Raw genomic sequence first — 13,706 nt, forward strand, 5'->3', positions numbered from 1 at the left:
TCACTGCACAGTAACTACAGTGAAAAGCGCTATCAGAAGAAGCATTTTTTTTTTTTTAGCCTTCCTAACGCTCTCCCTACAGAATCAGCAGCAGCAGCTCTCCCTATTCTGAGATCAGCATAAGTAACATGGTGGTCGGCGTGCACGCCCTTTTATACCCCCTGTGACGCCTCACAAAGCAAATCACTTGCATGCCCTTCTCCAAGATGGTGGTGACCGCTGCCTATGTCATCACGTTGCCCACAGTGTCCGTTCTTCCTGATTGGCTGAAAAAGGGCACTAAAGCATCTTTGAAACGCAACTTTGGCGCTAAAGTCGCCGACCTCGTGGCCGACCTCACGCTAAGGTCGGGTTTCATTTCATGAAACCCGACTTTGGCGAAAGTCGGTGACTTTTGAATTTTTTCGACCCGTTTCGCTCAACTCTACTGAAAACATCATTTTGTTCTGCAAAAAAAAAAAAAAAAGCTGCCATAAAGCTCCAGCAGAGGAAAAATTAAAAAGTTATAGCTCTCAGAATAAAGCGATGCAAAAATAATTATTTTCTATAAAATATTTTTTGTGTAAAAGCGCTACAACATACAAAAATTACATAAATGATGTATCACTGTAAATAATACACTATAAACTTCTGTAAAGCACCTGGGAGTTTAAGGTGCTCACCACTCTAGATAAATTTCTTGAGGGGTCTAGTTTCTAAAATGGGAACACTAGTTTGGAGTTTCCACTGTTTAGACACCTGGTGTCCACTCTAGATTCCAGCCATTTTTGTCAAATGGTGCTCCTTCCTTTCCTAGGTCTACCATGCACCCAAACAGTAGTTTTCCCCCAAATATGGGGTATCAGCGTACTCAGGAGAAATTGCACAAGTTTTGGGGTACATTATCTCGGTTTACCCTTCTGAAAATGAAAAAATTGGGGCTAAAATAAATAAGATTTTTGTGAAAAAAAGTTAAATGTTCATTTTTTTTTCTTCCACATTCCATTAATTCCTGTGAGGCATCTGAAGGGTTAATAAACTTCTTGAATGTGGTTTTGAGCATCTTGAAGGGTGCAGTTTCTATAATGGTGTCACTTTTGGATATTTTATGTCATATAGGCCCCACAAAGTCACTTCAAATGTGATGTGAGCCCTAAAAAAATGGTTTTGTAAATTTTGTTGTAAAAACGATAAATTGCTGATTCTTCTAACTTCCTAAGAAAAAATTGTTTCAAAAATTGTGCTGATATAAAGTAGCCATATTGCAAATGTTATTTATTAACTATTTTTTGTGCCATAACTTCCTAGATTAAGGGCAGTAGAATTAAGTTTAAAAATTGTGAAATTTTCCAAAATATTTCCAGATTACCGATATTTTCACAAATAAACGCAAGTCATATAGAAAAATGTTACCACTATCACGAAGTAGACTATGTCATAAGAAATCAGTCTCAGAATCACTGAGATCCATTGAAGCATTCCAGAGTTATTACCACAGTGGTCAGATTTAGGATGGTTTCCCACGTCCTGATATTTCCGGTACTGGAAAAAACGGTACCGGAGATATGCGTGTGTCAATTTGTCACATTCGTGTGCTATCCGTGCGTACCATCCATATGTGATCCATGTGCTGTCCGTGTATTGAAACAATTTGTTTCAATGTTAACCCTATGACTTTTAAAACGCACACGGAGGCCATCTGTGTGCGGCACGTATTTACACGGACCCATTGACTTGTATGTGTCCGTACGATCCGTGCTGTCACTTAAAAACGGACGTGTCAGTGTTTTTTGCACACAGACACATGGTCTGTGAAAACACGCTGACATGTACATAGACCCATTCATTTGAGTCTACGTGTATCAGGAGCTGAGGAAGATGTCTTGCACAGCGATACGCGTGGGGTTCTCCCACATAGCCCTGGTGCATGTGGTTTGACTGCCCAATTGGGCTTTATCATACTTTGATAGCTATCATTATATTCACATTCCTCTTCATGAAGCTTTATTCTCAGAACTATTCGTGTGTTTCACCTTGTGCGTTTGTGCTCTTTACTTGCAGCACCAGCATGCACATATACACGTTTTTGTCTTTTTTTTTTATATCCATATCATGCAATTCCTATACAACTTTTTATTAGGCTCATTTTCAAGTGATTATATACTGTTAGCCTTATAGGATTGTGCAGTATGATCAGTTACCAGTATTTCTTGAAAGAGGATGTGTCTGATTTTTTGTGGTATTATTACAGTTTGTGGAGCCTTGTATAAATATTGTCCCATGCCAGAGATAGCATTTTCAGGAGTATGTTTAGATCATCATGTTGTATCCCGGTTTTAGATGTTTTTAATGTTTGTTGTTGGTCCTGGGTTTTTGCAATAAAGATTATGTAATACTGTCTTATATTAGGTGTGCACCCCATTTTTTGTTTGGTCTTTTTCTTCTCCTTGTTTTGCTGTCCTTAAGTGGTTACATAGAAGGGGAAGTTATTTGTTGCTGTGGTTCATTTTCTGCCACATGCTCTTGGAAGGATTCATGAACATTGACACATTTTTGGGCTGGAGGTGTTTTAAAAAGGAATGTTTCCCAGCTGACTGACACAACTGATGAAATACAGCAATTTTAAAAAAAATAATAGAATAACTTTTGTAGTTTATAGTATCTTTTTTTTTTAGTTTGGATACGTGTGCTGAAATTTTACAACCTGTGTACATTTCTTTCAGAACACACCGATTGATGAAAAAGATGCTCCAGGTCACTTCTTATCTTGGCTTGTGACAAGGTAAAAGCCTGCAAATATTACTACATAAAGTACTGCTCAAAAGTCGGGATAAGGCTAGTTTCACATTAGCACTTTTGAGCGCAGCGACGGCCTGCGCACGGCCACCGCTAAGCCCTGCCGCGCCTCCGCCGGTAGCTCCGCCTACCAACGCATGACGCTGCATGCGTCCTGCGTCCCCTATCTTTATCACTGGGGGTGCAGGCCGTGCGCTGTATGCGTTTGGCCGCGCATGCGCCTTTTTGACGGTGCGCCGAGCGCAACCAAACTGCAGCAGGTTGCGTTTGGCACAGGTCGGCGCACCGTCAAAAGGACGCATGTGCCGCCAAACGCATACTGCGCACGGCCTGCGCCCCCAGTGATAAAGATAGGGGACGCAGGACGCATGCAGTGTCATGCGCCGGTAGGCGGAGGCGCGGCAGGGGCGGGGCTTAGAGGCGGCCGTGCGCAGACCGTCGCTGCGCTCAAAAGCGCTAATGTGAAACTAGCCTTAATCATGCAATGGACTTTCCTTGCTTTTCCTGGAATGTGCACATTGTAGATTCAGATTGAAGGCAGCAATACCATGAGGAGACATATTTGGAAACCAGGAGTAAATAATTGTTTGAAACAAACCAGAGTATGTGTTAGGCTGTGTGCACACGCTGCGGATTGGTCTGCGGATTTTTATCTGCAGAACCGCAGGTAAAACTGCAGGTAAAATGGCCTGCGGATTGGCCTGCGGTTTATCACCTCTACAATGGAGGAGATGGTAAACCGCAGCAGAATCTGCAGAAAAGAAGTCACATGTCATTTCTTTCTGCGGATTCAAAACCGCAGCTTTTCCGCAGTTAAAATTCCGCAGCATGTGCACAGCAGATTGTAAATCCCATAGACTTACATGCTACTGTACACTGTCTGCAGAACTGCTGCAGATCCGCAGCGTGTGCACATTCAGTATTTGGTCAGTATTTTACCTCAGTATTTGTAAGCCAAATCCAGAAGTGGTGATGGGTTTCTATTATACTTTTCCTCTGATTGTTCCACTCCTGGTTTTGGCTTATAAATACGGATGTAAAATACTGACTAAATACTGAAAGTGTGAATGTGGCCTCAATCTGAAGCTCTCAAAGAACATTCCCCTTATTACTATAATGAAAGCCTTAAATGGGTTTCCCCACAAACAAAAGTTAATTTTAACCCCTTAGCGACAGAGCCAGTTTGCAGCTTAATGACCAGGCCAACTTTTACAATTCTGACCACTGTCCCTTTATGAGGTTATAATAATTCTGAAATGCTTTAATGGATCCCGCTGATTCTGACATTGTTTTTTCGTGACATATTGTACTTCATGTTAGTGGTAAAATTTCTTCGATAAGACTTGTGTTTATTTATGAAAAAAATGGAAATATGGCGAAAATTTTGAAAATTTTGCAATTTTAAAACTTTAAATTTTTATGCCCTTAAATCAGAGAGATGTGTCACACAAATTTCTTAATAAATAACATTTCCCACATGTCTACTTTACATCAGCACAATTTTGGAAGCAAAATTTATTTTTGTTAGGAAGTTATAAGGGTTAAAAGGACCAGCGATTTCACATTTTTACAACAAAATTTCGAAAACCATTTTTTAAGGGACGACGTCATATTTAAAGTCAATTTGAGGGGTGTACATGACAGAAAATACCCAAAAGTGGCACCATTCTAAAAACTAGACCCCTCCAGGTGCTCAAAACCACATTCAAGAAGTTTATTAACCCTTTAAGTGCTTCACAGGAACTAAAGCAATGTGGCAGGAAAAAATTAACATTTACCTTTTTTTTTTTGCAAAAAATTTACTTCAGAACCAATTTTTTTTATTTTCACAAGTGTTAAAAGAGAAAATCAACCACAAAATTTGTTGTACAATTTCTCCTGAATACGCCGATACCCCATATGTGGGGGTAAACCACTTTTTCAGCACATAGCAGAGCTCGCAAGGGATGGAGCACCGTTTGACTTTTTCAACGCAGAATTGGCTGGAATTGAGATCAGATGCCATGTTGCGTTCGGAGAGCCCTTAATGTGCCTAAACAGTGGAAACCCCCAACAAATGACCCCATTTTGGAAACTAGACCCATTAAAGAACTTATCTAGATGTGTGGTGAGCACTTTGAACCTTCAAGTGCTTCACAGAAGTTTATAACGTAGAGCCGTGAAAATAACAAATCCATTTTTTTTCCACAAAAATGATCTTTTCGCCCCCAAATTTTTATTTTTACAAGGGTAACAGGAGAAATCATACCCCCAGTTATTGTGCGATTTGTCCTGAGTACGCTGATACCCCATATGTGTGGGGGAACCACTGTTTGGGCGCATGGGAGAGCTTGGAAGGGAAGGAGTGCCATTTTGGAATGCAGACTTTGATGGAATGGTCTGCGGGCATCATGTTGCGTTTGCAGAACCCCTGATGGGCCTAAACAGTGGAAACCCCCACAAGTGACCCCATTTTGGAAATTAGACCCCCCTAAGGAACTTATCTAGATGTGTGGTGAGCACTTTGAACCCCCAAGGGCTTCACAGAAGTTTATAAACACAGAGCCGTGAAAATAAAAAGTCTTTATTTCCACAAAAGTGATTCTTTAGACCCCAATTTTTAGACCCCCAAAGTTGGTAAATAGTGGAAACCCCTCAATTCTTGCTCCAACCCTAACCCCAACACACCCCTAACCCAAACCCTAATCCCAACCCTAATCCTAGTTCGCCCTAACCCTAATTCTAACCCTAGCCTTAGCCCAACCCTAACCCTAACCCTAATGGAAAACTTAAAAAAAATAAATATTTTCTTTATTTCATTATGTTTGCCTATATAAGGGGGTGATAAACAGGGGGTTATGTACCATTTTTTTTATTTTGATCACTATGACCGTTTATCATAGTGATCAAATTAATGAATGGAATCTGCCAGCCGGAGCAGGCAGATTCCCGGCGGGCGCACTGCGCATGCGCCCACCATTTTCAAGATGGCGCCCAACAGAGGACGCCGGCGGGACGTGGGACCACCGGGAGGGGACGGAGGACCACGGAGCGGTACCGGGGGGGATCGGGGACCCTATTTCTCTCTCCTCTGATGTGCGATCACATCAGAGGAAAGGGAAATTTAATGCATAATCGCGGCTTTTTTTTTTTGCGGTCACCGTTATAGGGTTAATAACGGCGATCGCAAAAGAAGGGTCGGTAAAAACCGACCAATTCATGTTCTCTGGGGTCTTGGCTACCCCTGGCAGCCGAGACCCCGGAGAAAATCCGACACTGGGGGGCGCTATTCACTTAAATCACAGCACCGTGAATTAACGGCGCTGTGGTTTTAGTACCCATAACTACCGCCGTTAAAAGGCGTATCGGCGGTCGTTAAGGGGTTAATTAATAGATCTTGGAAAAAACTAACTTCCACATTAGGATGTTTTAAAATGTTCCTGTACTGAGATAATCTTAATAAATGTGCCCCTGCTATGTACTGTGTAATGGCTGTCTGACTGTACAGGAACATGGTCTGATCATACCACACCTCCTGGGCAGGGAAGGAGGCAAAAGAGTATATAGATAGAATCAGCTGTCATCCTCTGCTGTCCTTTCTTTGAGTTAAAACATTTCCCTGCCTGTTTTGAAAGAATCGTCCAGGAATCCCGTGCTGTAATATATGTATACTATGTTGCTTCCTCCCCTGCCCAGGAGCTGTGGTGTGATGAGACCATGTTCCTGTATGGTCAGACACAGCTATTACACAGTACACAGCAGTAAACATGCAGTGACAGTTCAGTGCCAACAGCTGTCACTAAGTGGTGCAGGTACCCATGCCGTCGGTCCCCGCACTCAGAGGGCTGTGAACGGTCAGCCAATCTGACTGACCAATCATATTATGATCGCGCAGGAGGTGCTGAAATATCATCTGTTAACAGAAATATAGGGGGCTTCCACATTAATTGGTTACAGTTATTTTTGCATTTAAAAAGTCAAACTATGCTCCTTCCGAGCCCTACCGTGTGCTATAAATAAATTAAAAAAATGGTGTGGGTTCCCCTGTATTCTTGATAACCAGCCAGGCAAAACTGAAAGCTGTGTGGTGCAACCCTCAGCTGTCAGTTTTAGCATGGCTGGTAATCAAGAATAGATCGGACCCCACTCGTTTTATTAATTTAAAACGACGTGGGGTCCCCCTCTTTTTTGACAACCAGCCAAGCTAAAGCAGACACCGGGAGGCTGGTATTCTCAGAGTGGTAAGGGGCCATAGATATTGCCCCTCCAGCCTAAAAATAGCAGCCAGGGTTCTCTCTGGAATCTCACATGTCTTAGGTATTTAGCTTGTCGGGTTTCAGTTACCTTTCCCAGTCCATATTTACATTGCAATTTTAATCTTTTCAGCGTGCAGTGCTAATCTTTGAGGCTCTGTGTGTTTTTTTTGTTACTGTAGCGCAACACTTTTTAACATGTCTAGGTGTATGTATATGAGTGTTGTATTTTTTTGTATATTAAAGTTACATTTCTATATATTTTCCCAGATTCTTGTGTACATTTTTTTTTCTATATGATTACAAGACCTCTAATAGACAGGAGTCTAAGGCTAAGTGCACACGCTGCGGATTGGTCTGCGGATTTTTTATCTGCGGTTTTGCCTGCGGATTGGCCTGCGGTTTATCACCTCTACAATGGAGGAGATGGTAAACCGCAGCAGAATCCGCAGAAAAGAATTGACATGTCATTTCTTTCTGCGGATTCAAAACCGCAGCTTTTCCGCAGTTAAAAATCCGCAGCATGTGCACAGCAGATTGTAAATTCCATAGGATAACATGCTACTGTACACTATCTGCAGAACTGCTGCAGATCCGCAGCAAAAACCGCAGCGTGTGCACATAGCCTTAACCGCTTCCCAACCGCCCACAGTAGATAAACGTTGGCGCTTGCTGAGCTTTGTGCAGCGCCGACGTTTAGCTACTGTCGGCAGTTTTGTGCCCCCCGGGACCCCCACATACCTTATAACGCGGGGATCCCGGTGCACAATGCATGCTGGGACCCCCGACGTCATCGAGACCTGATTGGTTCAGGTCCTGATGACGTCAGCGTCACAGCAGCCAATGAGAGCGCTCACTGGGAAAGCTGCTTGTTTCCCGGCGATCTCACTCATTGTAACGTGACTTTCTCCTCTGATCTCACACTGACAGATGATCAGAGGTGAAGCAGCGTTACTGTGTGACTAGATCGCTGCCTGGCACAGCTGATCGCTGCCTGGCACAGCTGTGCCAGGCAGCGATCTTGTCACACAGTAACGCTGCTTCTCCTCTGATCATCTGTCATTGTGAGATCAGAGGAGAAGTCGCGTTATTATGTGCCAGGCAGCGATCTTGTCACATAGTAACGCTGCTTCACCTCTGACCATCTGTCAGTGTGAGATCAGAGGAGAAGTGGCGTTACTATGAGTCAGATCGCAGGGCAGCGATCTTGTCACAAAAAAAGAAAAAAAAAGCAGGTACACAGGTTAGGGCTAGGGCTAGTGTTAGGGCTGGGATTAAGGTTATGGGTGTGTTGGTGTTAGGTTTGTGGTTAGGGCTGAGATTAGGGTTAGGGGTGTGTTGGGGTTAGGGTTGGAATTAGAATTGGGGGTTTCCACTGTTTAGGTACATCAGGGGCTCTGTAAATGCAATATGACGCCCGCAGACCATTCCATCAAAGTCTGCATTTCAGAACGTCACTACTTCCCTTCCTAGCCCCACCGTGTGCCCAAACAGTAGTTTTCTCCCACATATGGGGTACCAGCGTACTCAGGACAAATTGGACAACAACTCTTAGGGTCCAATTTCTCCTGTTACCCATGTGAAAATAAAAATTGGGGGCTAAAAGATCATTTTTGTGGAAAAAAAATGATTTATTATCATGGCTCTACGTTATAAACTTCTGTGAAGCACTTGGGGGTTCAAAGTGTTCACGACACATCTAGGTAAGTTCTTTAAGGGGGTCTAGTTTCCAAAATGGGGTCACTTGTGGGGGGTTTCCACTGTTTAGGTACATCAGGGGCTCTCCAAATGCGACATGGCATCAGATCTCAATTCCAGCCAATTCTGCATTGAAAAAGTCAAACAGCGCTCCTTCCGTTCTGAGCTCTGCCGTGTGCTCAAACAGTGGTTTAGCCCCACATACGGGGTATTGGCGTATTCGAGAGAAATTGCACAAAAAAATTGTGTGGTTCATTTTCTCTTTTTATACTTGTGAAAATAAAAAAAAATGGTTCTGAAGTAAAATGTTTGTGAAAAAAAGTTAAATGTTTATTTTTTCCTTCCATATTCCATTCATTCATGTGATGCACCTGAAGGGTTAATAAACTTCTTAAATGTGGTTTTGAGTACATTGAGAGGTGCAGTTTTTACAATGGTTTCACTTTTGGGTATTTTCAGTCATATTGACCCCCCAAACTCACTTCAAATGTGAGGTGGTCCCTAAAAAAAATGGTGTTGCAAATTTTGTTGTAAAAATGAGAAATCGCTGGTCAACTTTTAACCCTTATAACTTCCTAAAAAAAAAAAAAATGATGTTTCCAAAATTGTGCAGATGTAAAGTAGACATGTGGGAAATGTTATTTATTAACTATTTTGTGCGATATCACTCTCTGATTTAAGGGCATAAAAATTAAAAGTTTGAAAATTGCAAAATTTTCTAAATTTGCCAAATTTCGAATTTTTTTAACAAATAAGCGCAGATCATAGCTAAGAAATTTTACCACCATCATGAAGTACAATATGTCATGAGAAAACAATGTCAGAATCAGTAAGATCCGTTGAAGCGTTCTAGATTTATGACCTCATAAAGTGACACTGGTCAGAATTGAAAAAATTGGCCCGGTCACGAAGGCAAAAACAGGCTCGGGTGTGAAGAGGTTAAAGATCCTGTGTGTCACGGTCACGTGTGTCTGGACGCGAGTACCGCAAGGCAAACCCATGACACGCGTGACCCTGGATACACTGCCTCCAGTAGGTCGAATTTAAATAATAAAACGTGCAACTGGATACACCACCTCCAACTGGCGAATTTAGGTAATACACGTTATATATACAGTAGTCTGGAAACCCCGCCTCCAGTAAGGCGAATTTAAATAATAAAGGGGAAACCTGGGTAACAATAACAACGGTGGGCCCTACGATAGGGAATAGGAACGTGGAGACCTCCTGTACTCCCCTGAGCCAGTGTCCCTGCACTTCTAACGTTCCCTATGCCGGTTCCGCACCGGCGACGCACGCGTACCTCAAACCCTGACTCGCCCTTCACCTAAACCTCACTAGGGAATTGGTTGGTGCGGAAACTAATCCCACCACTGCACTAAACACACTTAAGGGAAAATGACAATACAGGGGGAACACTACTTAGCTTTGCTCTGTTGCTTACGCTCCCAGCAACAGAGCCCACCACCTGCGTGCATCTTCTCCAACCGGATCCATCACCATAACTGGATCCATCACCATAGTGCAGCCTTGGAGCAAAGTCCACCACCAGTTGCAGCTGCCCAGTAAACAGAGTCCCAAAGATGAGTCCAGCTTCTGCCAAAAAGTTCAGCATGCTTGAGTCCAACTTTTCTGCCAATAAGTCAAGCATGCTTGAGTCCAGCTTTCAGCAACCAAGTCCAGCATGCTGAGTGCAACTCTCACCATAGTCGCCACTCCACTAAGCCATGCAAGCACTTCCTGCTGACACCATAAACTGCGACTCCACCACGCCATGCCAGCCCTTCTTGCAGACCACATCGTTGGACTCCACCAATCCATGCCAGCACTCCATGCAGACTCCATAGCTGCCACTCGTCCCCTCTGGCTGGGCTGCCCAGGACTCCTGTTCAGCTCCATCCTTCACCCAGGCTTACTTGTGAATGACTAACTATCACCAACAGTGATTCAACACACCTGACACTCTTTTATAGAGCCTCACACCTGATTTGTAATTACGTGCACATTAAACCTAAAGTGTAATACCACTCATCACCACCGGGGCAACTTAGAACAAACGACACCACGTGTAATAATTCTAATGACCACCGGGAGCAATCAACCCACTTTGGCACCAAGCCAAAGGAAAAAAAAAGTTCACTTTGTCCATTTACTTGTCAGATCCCCCTTGGATCATGACACTGTTGTCATATTGTAAATAAACGCACAGCAATTGTAAAGTCCTTTATTTGAAATAAACAGAGTTTTACTTTATTTAACCCCTTAAGGACCAAGCCACTTTGTAGGTTAATGACCAGGCCTTAATTTTGAAATCTACAGTATATATAAAAAAAACTCGGCACTCAACTTAACGTGATCAAGCAAATTTTAATGGTGTGCACAAAGTAGTAACAGACGGAAACGTTTCGGTCCTAATAGCGGACCTTCATCAGTCACTATAAAATACTAAAGTAAAATCCACACGTAAAAAACAATAATAAACAAGGTGTATACAAAAGTATGGCAAATGGATAGAGATACATGATAAAGAAAAATGCTTGCTATCAAGGAAGTTAGACCAGACTGAATGTGAAAGCAGTTCATGAGTCATAGATAGTGGTGGAAACGTACCCGTTAAAGTTTACATAGGGTTATGGGTGGACCCATGAGATCACTTCATATCTAGACTTAATCTGTGGACAGGGGGAAAATATATATTTATACATATATATGCACATATAATTGTATGATTGGTGGTAGTGGAGGCAGTGAGGGTAAATAGATGATAAATGGTGGAAGCATACCAAGGTATTTAGGATAATGCCGCCCTTTATTGTAGAAAGTGTGGCCAAATTCACATAAGAGAAAGAAAACCTGCAAATAGAGAAGTATCTGGCCATGCCAAATTATTGAAGGAACTGCATACAGTAGAGACATACCAGGCTTATTTGACAGACTACATAAAACAGAATACTCAAACACAATCAGACCAGGAGGGCTTATTTGACAGACTGTTGTCTGTGCGAGCAGGTCAGGTAGACTTACCAGCTCTGACTCAGGCATAACGTCATCACGTGCAGGCAGTAACCTGTGATATGTCTGGTATGTGTCCCTTTATATAATATGGCTTTAATATTACTTCCTAGTCCCTGTGTGACTACTATTTTGCTGCTCTTTACATAGCCTTTTTTTTTTTTTTTTTTTGCACAGACCTGCCACCCTTCCTCCTTTTGTCTACCTGACCTGCTAGCAGGTTTTAGAGCGGGTTTTTATGTTTTGCAGCTGTCACACGCTAAAAGATGCTTTTTCTTGAAAAAAAAAAATAGTTTTTCCATCACCACATTTTGAGAGCTATAATTTTTCCATATTTTGGCCCACAGTCATGTGAGGTCTTGTTTTTTGTGGGATAAGTTGACATTTTTATTGGTACCATTTTCGGGCACTTGACATTTTTTGATCGCTTTCTATTCCGATTTTTGTGGAGGCAGAATGAACAAAAACCAGCAATTCAGGAATTTTTTTTTAATTTATTATTTTCTCCGTTCTGCGTGTGGTAAAATTGATAAGGCAATTTTATTCTTCAGGTCAGTATGATTACAGTACGATACCTCATTTATATTTGTTTTATGTTTTGGCGCTTTTATACAATAAAAACTTTTATAGAAAAATTATTTTTGCATCGCTTTATTCTGAGAGCTATAACTATTTTTCTGATGATGGAGCTGTATGGCGGCTTGTTTTTTGCGGGACAAGATGGCGTTTTCAGTGATACTATTTTTATTTATATTCATCTTTTTTTTATTGCGTTTTGTTCCACTTTTTCCAAGCAGTATAATGACAAAGCATAATTTTCTACTTTTTTGTTTTTTTTTCTTTATGGCGTTCACTGAAGGGGTTAACTAGCGTGATACTTTTGACCGGATTTTTACGGACGTGACGATACCAAACGTGTACTCTTTTTATTTTAATTTTTTTTTTACATAAAAATGTATATTAGGGAATTTTTATTTTAATTTTTTTAAAATTGTTTTTTTTTTCTACCTAGTCCCTTTATGGGACTTTCACTCTTTGACTTTTGATTGATGGTATAATACATTGCAATGCTCCAGCACTGCAATGTATTATACCTATGCAGAAAGCTTCTGAGATCATGCTGTGAGCATGGTCTCAGGTGCTTTCTGTGGCTGTATGACAACCCCGGGTCATCATGGCAGAGATCAGGCCCCGCGATTACATTACGAGGCTGCCGATCCCCTCCCCCGCTGTATACCCCTATAATGTATATATGTATGTACACCCCCTCCATCGCTGTATATCCCTATAATGTATATATGTACACCCCCTCCTCGCCTTTGATGGACAGCTCTGCCTTCGTGGAGCCAGAGGAGGTGGGAAGGTGCTTTTGTTTGGTCACACCAAGGTGCCCCAATTGCCTATGCTTGGTTTGAACAGTCATTCCTTGCTGACTTAGTCCCTTTAAGGAGGGCCCACAAGTTCTCAATAGAGGTTAAGTCAGTTGAGGAGGGGCTAAAGAGCCCGGCGTTGCCTGGGTATAGTAACTAACTGGGGTTAGTTATAACAAATTATAATGATTATATTTACATATATAAAGCTGTGTATAGCCCCGCCCACTCCGCATAGCCACATTCACTATAATATGCCACATCATCCCGTCAGCCAGAGCCACCGGACTACTACCCCTAATATCCCACATCATCCTGTCAGCCAGAGCCACCGGACTACTACCCCTAATATCCCACATCATCCTGTCAGCCAGAGCCACCGAATGTTAGAATGTAGTCGCAGGAAACAGGCAGAAACACAGTTGAATGCAGTTCCAATACTTTACTCACAGTTCTGTCCGCGGTACAGATGCCCACTTCGGTGCTGTGTTCTCAAGGTGAGGGGTCCAGCCAACTTCTAGGTAAAATGAAGTACACCCTTCCAGCACTGCCGGTCAGTATGTACCCTTTCCTGGCCACCTCCACACAATATGCTGCTTTCCACTTTCCAGGACTTCAC

The 13,706-nt window shown here is 42.3% G+C and overlaps 1 protein-coding gene across 2 annotated transcripts in view; it reads left to right on the forward strand.

The window, feature by feature from the left end:
• Positions 1–13,706, forward strand: part of LOC141067703 (UTP--glucose-1-phosphate uridylyltransferase-like) — a 247,900-nt gene that overhangs the window by 225,170 nt on the left and 9,024 nt on the right. The window contains exon 8 of one of the 2 annotated variants that reach the window (XM_073558121.1): positions 2,703–2,761. In XM_073558121.1, coding sequence (XP_073414222.1) covers positions 2,703–2,761 — 59 coding nt within the window. Of the gene's footprint in view, positions 1–2,702; positions 2,779–13,706 lie in introns of those variants that run through there. The other variant, XM_073558120.1, reaches the window with a different exon arrangement.

This window comes from Dendrobates tinctorius, unplaced genomic scaffold, assembly GCF_039654945.1.
Source record: "Dendrobates tinctorius isolate UK_male_01 unplaced genomic scaffold, ASM3965494v1 ptg000254l, whole genome shotgun sequence".
Taxonomy (NCBI): Eukaryota; Metazoa; Chordata; class Amphibia; order Anura; family Dendrobatidae; genus Dendrobates; species Dendrobates tinctorius.